The sequence below is a fragment of the Aphelocoma coerulescens genome, chromosome 5, assembly GCF_041296385.1.
Source record: "Aphelocoma coerulescens isolate FSJ_1873_10779 chromosome 5, UR_Acoe_1.0, whole genome shotgun sequence".
In the NCBI taxonomy this organism is placed as follows: domain Eukaryota; kingdom Metazoa; phylum Chordata; class Aves; order Passeriformes; family Corvidae; genus Aphelocoma; species Aphelocoma coerulescens.
The window spans coordinates 63,824,741-63,834,807 of record NC_091019.1 but is presented as its reverse complement, the minus strand read 5'-3'; the positions used below and the strand labels follow the sequence as shown (position 1 = coordinate 63,834,807).

The 10,067-nt window shown below is 43.8% G+C and overlaps 1 protein-coding gene and 1 long non-coding RNA gene across 3 annotated transcripts; one reads left to right on the top strand and one right to left on the bottom strand.

Annotated features, from left to right (window-relative positions):
* Nucleotides 1-8: 8 nt before the first annotated feature.
* AP5M1 (adaptor related protein complex 5 subunit mu 1) lies at nucleotides 9-9,806 on the top strand. 2 transcript variants are annotated; one of them, XM_069016077.1, is made up of 8 exons: nucleotides 9-135; nucleotides 4,402-5,047; nucleotides 6,384-6,611; nucleotides 7,055-7,194; nucleotides 7,930-8,015; nucleotides 8,116-8,231; nucleotides 8,474-8,570; nucleotides 9,617-9,806. In XM_069016077.1, the coding sequence occupies exons 1-8, from the start codon at nucleotides 68-70 to the stop codon at nucleotides 9,697-9,699; spliced, it is 1,464 nt and encodes a 487-aa protein (XP_068872178.1). In that variant the 5' UTR covers nucleotides 9-67; the 3' UTR covers nucleotides 9,700-9,806. The 2 variants fall into 2 exon arrangements, with proteins under 2 accessions (XP_068872178.1, XP_068872179.1); XM_069016078.1 differs by lacking the exon at nucleotides 9,617-9,806 and having other exon boundaries at nucleotides 8,097-8,231; nucleotides 8,474-8,562.
* LOC138110923 (uncharacterized) lies at nucleotides 2,460-3,928 on the bottom strand. Its single transcript, XR_011151156.1, has 3 exons — nucleotides 3,773-3,928; nucleotides 3,386-3,493; nucleotides 2,460-3,009 (listed from the first exon to the last, which is right to left on the bottom strand). It is a non-coding gene; the product is annotated as an uncharacterized lncRNA (long non-coding RNA).
* Nucleotides 9,807-10,067: the final 261 nt, after the last annotated feature.

Below are 10,067 nucleotides of genomic sequence, written 5' to 3'. Positions count from 1 at the left end.
CTCCTCCCCGGCCGCCATCGGCACCGGCGGCATCCGCGCCACCACCGCCGGCATCGGGCGCATCGACATGGCCCTGCGGGCGCTGTGGCTCCTCAGGCACGACCCCGCGGCCGGCGGCGCCGTGCTCTTCTCCAGGTAGGGGCAGCACCGGAGAGGGGGCGCAGGCACGGCGGGCTGGGCAGGTGCGAGGGTCGGGCTGGGTGCACTGGGGGGTCCGGGTGATCTAGAAGGGATCCGGGTGCTCTGTGGGATCCGGGTGCTCTGTGGGATCCGGGTGTTCCTGTGGGGAGCGGATGCTCTTCGGGGTCTGGGTGCTCTGGAAGGAACCGGGCGCCCTGGGGAGAGCGGATGCCCTCAGGAAGCGCGGGTGTTCCTGAGGGGGCCTGGATGCCCTGGAGGGAATCCTGGTGCCCTGGAAGGATCGGGTGCTCTGGGGGGCCCTGGTGCTCTGTGGGGCCGGGGTTCGGCCCCCAAAACAGATGCAAAAACATCAAAACCATCTGATAGTGAATAAATCCCTCGGCTCGTCCCAGCGCCGCTGGATGCTGTGTGTTTCTGACCCCGATTTCAAAAAGTTCAGTCAGGTTCACATAGTGTTCTTTTAACTAAATATGGGTTTTTTTCACAACTTCTGCATCTTGCACATGAGTTTCCTTGCTCTGTTCCTCTTTCTTGTTTGTCACTGTAAAGATTTTGCCCAGCTCTTCTCCATCCTAACATGGAAAAGGATGAGGCAGTGATTTTGAAATACTGTCAGAATAACAAAATGGACAAAGGAGGAAGTATATATTTTTGTTAATACTTTATTTATATTATCTTTGTGTTGTTCTGTAGCTGTACAAAAATTAAACTATTTTCAGGCAGAAAATCAGCTTTCCATCTGATGTTAATTTTTGCTTTCAAATACATTTTTTTGAAGTTATTGGTGGAGTTTTAACTTATTGGACACTAAAGAGTCCTCCAAAGGAAGAGTTTTTATTCAGAATTCTTGCAGAGTTTTAAGTAAGACTTTGGGCTAGGCAGGCTACTTTTGTTGGGCTGGCAAGATTTGTTACCATTCTTTTTTCCTGTGTGACTTCGGAGAAATCCAAACAATGAGAGGAAAAATAACTGGAGCTGGGGAAAGTTTGTGGAAAAAAAAAAAAAGACCTGGGTAAAGTGACCTACAGTCATAGTCTGAATTCAGTAAAACCAGAGAGAACCTAGGAGTAAAAAAAACAACCAAAAAAAAGAGTAAGTAGACTATCTTCCATCTTCAGGTGCAGACAGATCTCTCCATTGGACACTCCTCTGATTGTTTTAGGATTAGTATTATGGTCCTTGTATTACCTACAGGACTAGAGATGAGGCCTCCCCTCTACAAACACAGATAAAGAGAAAGCCTTGTCCCCAAAACCTCGGAGAGTGTAATCACCACGGGGCAAGGGGGGCTGGTGACAGGGATGTCTGAAGTGACTTGTCACACAGTGAGTGGCAGAGACAAGGAGTAGCACTCCTTTGAAAAGGGCAAACTATCCTTGATGCTTCGAGTGATTTCCAGACTTAGATCTTTCAAGTTCCCAGAGGAAATAATAGGGCTGTGGAAGCCCCAAGTTTATCCCCCTAACTGACCTTAAATTCAACAAAGCGTGCAGACAATATAAAGAATGCCTGGATCACATGGAAGCTGTTGGTTTCAGGACTTAGGCACTCAGCTGGAGATACGTGAGCCCTGATCTTTAACCTCAGGGAAGACATTGGGGACATCAAAGCATTCCCAATTTTTTTTTTTTTTAGCTGATCATAACTTAATTCAGGCAATAAGGATGGTCTCTCTCTTGAGTCACCAAAGTTCATTCATCCCTGGAAACTTTCATCTTTTTTTTTTTAAGTTTGCATCACTTTCTAGAAGGGAATACTGAAAAACTGGGATCTGAAGGGCTAGCTAATGATCTAATAACTTGGCTGGTAAAATTCAGTGGGAGGAGGAGGAGAAGGATGCTGTGGTGTGGGGACAGCTTCTGCTTCTGGGGAGCAGAGACTGGGACTTGACTAAGACAAAACTAGACTGAAATATCTCCTCTTCCCTTGTTTTGGAAATGTTGGCCAAAAATAAGAGCTGCTCACCAAGGTTACACATAGCCTCTTATCAACACCCTGGCTCTGCAAAGCCTCATAAATTTTAGAGCTGTAAACCCACTTTGTTTCTTTGCCCTTCAGAATAGATGTGAGACCACGGGGAGGTGTTTTGCTGTCATCTGTATCCTGTTTATGGATTTTGTAGCTCTTGCTTTGCTCTGTCTATGTTTGCTTTTCCCTTACGGGGCGGGGGGGGGGGGGGGAACCAAAACAAAAGCCCTGGATGCCTGATTTAAGAATCAAAGAGAAAAAAGCACAGTCACTGAAAATAAGCCTGAGGAAGTGTAGCTGCCTCCAGCTACTCAGTTAAGAAAAGATGGTGTAGGTGGGACTTAGAGGCAACAGGATAAGATCCATGGAAGTGTTCAGAAGCAGAAGGGAAGTCCTACAGATGGAGGTCATAGACATAACAAAGTCCCCCATTGCTGGGATTGCAAGTTCCATGGCACTTTAAGTAGCAGAGTGTCAATGTGTCCTTAAAAAGATGGTGCAAACAGAACAGATGAAGGCATTTATATATCTGGGCAGTTTTTCTCTCCCACGTTGGTGTGCAAGCATGGCCTTGAGTGCAAACAAACATCTGAGAACATCCACCACAAGATGATCCATAAAGTGATTTAACTGTGTGTGTGTGACCTGTGATGGGCACTTTGAGAATCTGTGGATCCTCAAAACTAACAGAATGTAGGAAATCCAGGCTGTCAGCAAACTTCATGTAAGAGACCCTCAGGGGAGTCTGCAGTTCCAAAACAGGACAAAACCAGTACATTAGGAAGTAATAATTTTTCTTTTCTCAGCTATTTATTAAAAGACAACTCTTCAGTTCCTCTTGATGGATTTAGGTTAGCCTGAGAAGAAATTCATCTCACTCCCCTTTAAAAAACAATACTCCTGCAGGACAAAAAAATTCCAGATATAGTTTTAAACAGTTCATATGATATTTCTCAAATATTATATCTAGAAAATTTGAAATGAAATATATGTATTGGTACAACATAGCACTTCTCAATTGTACAAACCCTCTGTCCACGACATTATCATTGCATCTTAAATACTTGATAAAATGAAATTATGAAAATTCATAAAAGCTTTAAGTCATATATTGCATGTGCAGTGTGGAATTGTTATTATTATTATTGTTATTATAGCAGCAAAGCTGTAGCACTAGTATACTCTATCTAGGTAAAAAGCTGTTGTAGTTACATTTTATTGCATGGAACATCTGTTTTCCTAAATATCTGAGAAATTGTCTTCAGTGGGATCTCACCTCTTAGAAATATTTTCAAGTTCTGCACTGGTGGCAGTCATTCCTCAGTGTCGTGCAAGCATCCTGTACCTTTGTGTGACAGCCAGCATAGATGGAGAGATTCACATTCTGTTTAAAAAAATAGGTATTTACTCTTGAGAATGTATTTACTCAAAGTTTAGACTTTCTAGGAAGAATCCTAACTGCTCATGGAATGGTTTTTCTTGACAGTGATTTAGGTTCTGATCCCACCACTCTTTTTATCATTTTGCTGCTGGCTTCCACGTACACAAGGTTATTTTTAGGACCTGTGCTAGTTTGAAAACAAACCAGCAGGAGGCACCAAGTCAGAATAACAATTTAATGGAAATTAAAGAAAAGGAAAAGAAAGTAAAAGAAAACACTGACAGAGTCAAGATACAACTTGAGTCCCTGTTAGGCAGGGTGGTGGTAGCAGTCTGGTGGAATGGTGGCTGCAGTCCTCTGAAGTGGTGATCCTGTAGTAGAAGGGGTCTGCTCTTCCTCAGAAAATCCAGCGGTGGCTGTGTAGCTCCTGTCCTCTGGAAATCCAGTGGAGCCCCCATCTCTTTGGTGCTCAGAGTCCCAGTTATATCCACGATGGGATGCTTGGTTCCTCCCTCTGGGTGGAGCATCTCACAATAGGGTAATGAGTCATGAGGCCAAGTGTTGATTAGGCTCATTAACAGAATGAGTCCGGAGGGAGTTATCTCTGAGTCATGCAGCAGGACAATGATGGGCCATGAACAGCAAGATAGTCTGGGGGGAGGAGGCAAGGAAACACTGCCCCACCTGATTTCCACAGCTCATGAGGATGGCAATAGAATATACTGCAACCCAGGACAGACCAGTGGGTTTGGGGGATTTATTTGAATAATGAAGAGAAACCCCATATCAATAATCCAAAGATTTTCATAATGCTTTTGCAGCCGGAAGAGGGCTGGGATGGCTCTGCCCCGGAAGCTCTGTTAGGATGATATTTTTGGTGGCACTGAGCTGCTCTGATTCCCTACCCACAGACGTTACCCCACGGTTGAGCTGCGCGCCGAGACCTTCAACGGCTCCACGCACGTCCCTGTGCCCTCGGACAGCGCCTTCCTCAAAGCCCTGCTCTTTGAGCTGAGGCTGGTGGATGACCACGTTTTCGTGGAGCAGCGGGACACCTGCACCCGGATCAGTCACTCCTCCGTGTATTCCGTGCCCACCGCCGCGGGGGAGCTCTGGCCCGTGCTGGCCTTCCACAAGAGCGGCCTCATCTACGCCTGTGTCCCGCTGGTGGAGGGCACCTTGGAGCCAAGGCCACCGCTCCTCAGCATCAGTGGGCTCTCCCAGGGACTGGCTCTGTTGTTAGGAATTATGGACTACATCTCTCCCAGCCGGAAAAACGAGGCTGAGATGAACGCAAAGATAGGGCAGCTCCGAAATCTGCTGATCCAGGCCTGTCCCCTGGGCACCCCCCTGAACACCAACATCCGCAGCCTGAACAGCTCCTTCGAGGACATCCAGGAGATGCCTGTGGATAAGGATCAGCCAGCTTGGAGATCCAGTACCTACAAGGGCAAACCTCAGGTTAATGTCTGCATCACTGAGAAGGTCAAGTGTATGCAGTATGACCAGAGGGATGTGGTGGACACATGGCAAGTTTATGGAGCTGTGAACTGCAAGGTGAGAGCCTTTGATGTGCAAAGTAGTTTTTGTGCAAAATAAATACTCATTTGATGTAAAATGACATATTGAGTGGGAAATTTTCCCCATTTTGTTGTCTGAGTCACATTTGGGAGTTACTGGCACATTTGACTGCTTGGCCATACTGCTCTTGTTTGAAATGAACCACTGAAATGCCTGAATTAGACAAAATATATCCAGGCTGAGATGTCTAAATGTCTTCTACAAATGTCTTTACATGAGCATTTTAAATTCTTTTTCCTGCCAAATTAAAGTTTAATCTTCTATCCTTGTTCTACTACAACAACATTTTGATCCCACAAATGTTGGTGTTTCATGACATAAGAACAGTTGATAAAGAATCTGGTGAAAGAAACCAGTTGTTTAATTATTTTGGATGGTTTCTATGTGACAATGGTTTTCATTGTAGAATCACAGAATGGTTTGGGTTGGAAGGGACCTTAAAGACCGTCTCATTCCAGCCCCCTGCCCTGGGCAGGGATACTTTCTGCTAGACCAGGTTGCTCCCAGTCCTGTCCAACAAAGCCTTGAACACTTCCAGGGATGAGGCATCCACAGCTTCCCTGAGCATTGTTTAATATTAAAATCTCATTGTTTAATCTTAAAAATTGGGGACTATTGATTAAATACATCCATAAAAATTACGACATACATTAAAATTTGTAACTCTAATTTATACTATAATTCATTCTTTTTTCTGAATTATGCTTAGGAAGCACACAATATTTTCTTGGTACACTGTATTTGTAACTGCCGGTGTTTTAAGAGAGGCCTGCTAATATAGTGGTAATTTAATTATTTGCATGAGGTGGGATACTCATCTCTGAAGGAGGCCGACCTAAATGCTGTGCTTCCAAAGCCTGGGTTATTTCCCACCTGCCATGCTGGTAGGGATTGTGTGGGTGAGCAGCTTCCTGCTCACAGAGGGACAATTCCCAGGTCATCTTGCAGGGTGGCTGGACAGCCTTATGCAAGAAGAAACCCCTCGAGTGATTGTGGCCTGCTAAGCTGGCACAGGGAGGGACGAGACAAGGGACACACTGCCCAAGGCTGCTGTGACAGAGCTGGCATGGGACCACAGAGGCCATCCAGAGCATGCTGGAATCCATTAAGTGGATGTTGTAAAAGCAACCTAGTTAATTAAACTGTCAGCAAGTGTGTGAGACTGATGTCTTAGTACTGGTGGTTAGTACTAAGGATTGAAGCCAGCTGAAAATTTTTATTTTTAATGCTAAAAATGTGTTTTATTTTTGAATATCTCATTCTGCCTTGATTCAGATATTTTAGAATAATGTCTTGACTTCCTTTTCCCAAGTGTGACATAGAGGGGTCTGCACCAAATGTCACCCTCAGCCTGAACCTCCCAACAAACGCACCCCCGCTCCAAGACATCGTGGTCCATCACTGTGTGACTTCTGTGGACCCTGCCATGCTGATGTCCACCAGTGCCGAGCCTCTGCATGATGCTGTGTACAATGGACCTTACAAATTCCCTTTCATTCCTCCTTCAGATTCCTTCAACCTGTGTTACTACACTTCCCAGGTAACAACACCCCTGACCCTCGCTGGTTTTGAGTGTTCAAATGGGAATAAAAACACCTGTGTTGTTGGGCATGCTGGGATGAGTTTGAGTCCAATTTAAATAATAAAACATTATATAAAGTGGTTTTTATGTAATAAACTGCTTGGAAGGCACTTAAGGACTTGAGTTGTCTGAGTCATGTTCAGGAGTTACTGGTACCTTTGCTTGGCAATGCTGCTCTTACTTTAAGTGAACCACTTCAATGCCTGAATTAGACAAAATATATCCAGGCTGAGATGTACCCCCAAATCTCTGTATCACAAGCAGCCTGAAGAGTTTGGCACAGTCAGTGATTAATATGTGTTTGGGGTTTTTTTAAAGTACTTCAGCAATGAAAACAGTATATAACTGATCTTGTGATGATGGTGTTAATATATCTTGAGAATGAATATAGTTTTTTCCAGGTTCCTGTTCCACCAATTTTGGGATGTTACCAACTTGTTGAAGAGGGATCACAGATAAAAATAACAGTTAATTTAAAGCTCCATGAAAGCATAAAGAATTCTTTTGAGTACTGTGAAGCTCGTATACCTTTCTTCAACAGGTAAGAATAAAGAAAGCCTAAATGAATTTCTTCCATTTCTCTGTTATCTTCCCAAAATGAACCTGTCAGGAGTCAATATAACAGATTATGCTCCATCAGGGTGCTACCAGTGGACACCAACTTTGCCAGTGTTAGGATGCTCCCTTGGAATTCCTTTAATTTCAAGAATACAGAATTATACCAGAATATTTGGTAATATTCCAAACACTTCTGTTGCTCATCCTGTTTCCCTGTGGTATTTTCTCACGTGAAACACTGCCACAATCCCCCAGGTGGATTAAGCTGGAGATCACTTCCAGCACAGGGTTACCTGTTCCTTAAGACTGCTAATCCTAGCTACAGATCAGCTTATCAAAAATATAGTGATTTCAAATTAAAACGATAGTTTTCATCTAAGCCTCTCTGACAGCTGCCACGACCGCGCTGCCACGCAATTATCATGAAAATTCAAAGTGCAGTGATACAAAGTTGCTGATCATAGTGTTAGTAAAACACTATCAGTGAACTAAAACATCAACAGCTCCTTTGTGATTACTGGGTTGAGAGCACGGTGATTTCCTCCTGCTCTGTAATTTCTTCTCATAAATTAGCAGTGTGCTCAGATGGGCGTGATTTATCTGTATGTGCATGAATAACGTCTGTCAGCATTTCCTCACTCTCTGTAACAAAGCAGGCATTAACAAATGCTGAATGATAGTAATTCCAGTGGTTGTATTTCTCCTCTCTCACATGCAGGGGCCCAATTGCTCAGTTAGAGTACAAAGTTAGTTATGGCCAACTGGATTTGTCCCGGGAGAAGAGCCTCCTGGTTTGGGTCATTGGTAAGGAACTCCCCCCTGTGACTGCCCTTCCTCCCCAGCCCCTTCTCTGCAGCATGGGCACAGCTGTGTGACTTCTAATAGATGCTGTCTCTCCCTTTAGGACAGAAGTTCCCCAAATCTTTGGAAGTTTCCCTGACTGGAACTGTGTCTTTCGGCACCGCAGGCAAAGAGCACCCGACTGATTATGTGTGCACTGGGAGCACTGCTTATGTAAAAGTAAGTCAGCTTCTGGGAAAAGAGGCCTTAGTAGTTAATTTTTTATTGTCTTCATTTGAAGATACATTGATTTAAAATCTCTTATTGTCAGCATGGATTTTTTGTTTTCCTACCTAGATGATTTGACATCCAGTCACTTTGGAGTGCCCTTGCACACCCAGAGTATGTGACACAAATTGCCAGGATTTGCACAGCAAGGGTGACAATGTGCATCTAATCATGTTTTCCCTCTCTTTCTGTAGCTGTATTTTAGGGTCCCAGACTTTACACTTACTGGATGTTATGTAGACCAGCATTCTGTTCAGATCTTTGTCCCGGGGAAGCCCAAAATTACTGCATGTGAGTTGCTAAAAATGTCATTTATTTTATGAAAACTGCATCTTGAAGTTACAACTGGGTGTCCATGACTAAAATTACATAACTAAAGTTGGACTTTTGTTCTCTGCTTTTTAGCTGGGGTTTTTTTGTGATGCTTAAAGCATCCCTGGAGTAGGGTCTGGCCTCTCCCTTTGAGACAAGAGCTCTTACACTCAGTTGCAAAGTCAGTCTCTCTCTGGGGCTCTCTGCCCTGTGTTGGTTCCTATGCTCTCCATAATGGCAGAACCTTTTTGGGGGGCACAGGGAATGATCCTCCATAACCTGATCCCTTGTTTAGGACACCTTTGTCAGAGACATTTCAGGTGGGTTGGCAGTACCCAGGTACAGAACTCAGCTCCTGCATGCAGGGTGACACTGCTGCTCTCAGTGTCACCACACCAGCACCCCTTGGTGGATGTGGCTCTACGCTGAATGTGTGAAGCAGAACCCAAATCTGCTTTTTGTTAACACATGAGCACTGCCAAGGCTGCACCAAAAATACCCTAAATGGCACACAGAGAGCACTCATTAAACCTGAGCAGCTCTGCCTAATGGAAGCATTTTTATTTGTAGCTGTCTCTCTGTTGCATCTTCTGCCAGTCATGGTAGCAGAACTCTGTAAATGCCTTTTGAAAAGCATGGTCTACACTGTTAATTTTGTGACAGGTCACACTCAGCCCTAAATTGTAACACAGAAAAAGCAGCATTTTCATGTCTTATATCGAGCATGCAATTTATATTCATTGAACAAAATCCAAGCCATCCACCTGCTTTTGACTTAACCTCTGTTTGAATTTTAAGCTCATGACTGATACATTAGTAAAGGTAATTGAAGCTGAGACTTTAAATGTCTCATTATCAGAAACGATTTTCAAATAATAGTAAGAGTCTTACAGTTTAAAGAGGCCGTTATACCTTTTCTGTAAACTGGTAAGGATGGATTAGTAGTCACTTAACTTGGATGAAGGAATGTCTGATTGTAAGGCCCCCTGTAATGCTTATTTTTCTTGCCTGTTTTTTTCCTTTAGCCCGGGAGCTGATTTCTTCTGATTACTACATCTGGAATTCCAAAGCACCAGCACCTATGGTGTACAAACCCTTACTTGACTAACATACTTGGGAATAGTTTCTATATTTAAACAAAGCACAGCGTTAATGAGATTTATGTCATGATACAGTGAAATAAATATTCTTCAGCACTTTTGCTTTCTATGTGTTCTTAAAAATTTCTGTTGGTGGAAAACAAGAGGTCACTTGTCTTAAAAACATGAGTTGGTTTTAAACTGTTGAGTCCTGGCTGACAGCCTAGAGAAGACAATTTGCAATGTACTTGCTGTGGCTGGTTTTACTTTCCCTTCTCACATTAACTGGTACAAAATATGTCCCTGGTGTTACAGGTACAGACATTGAGATTCCCAGTTGCTCCCAGTTCCTTCACTGGTTTCCCATTGCAGGATGGGAAAGGTTTCAGCGTTTTTT

Coding starts and splice junctions, on each gene's coding strand:
- AP5M1 (XM_069016077.1), top strand. CDS start 68: ATGGCCCTGCGGGCGCTGTGGCTCCTCAGGCACGACCCCGCGGCCGGC. Junction 8,016..8,115: donor CCTCCTGGTTTGGGTCATTG/GTAAGGAACTCC, acceptor CTCTCCCTTTAG/GACAGAAGTTCCCCAAATCT. Junction 8,571..9,616: donor GAAGCCCAAAATTACTGCAT/GTGAGTTGCTAA, acceptor TTTTTCCTTTAG/CCCGGGAGCTGATTTCTTCT.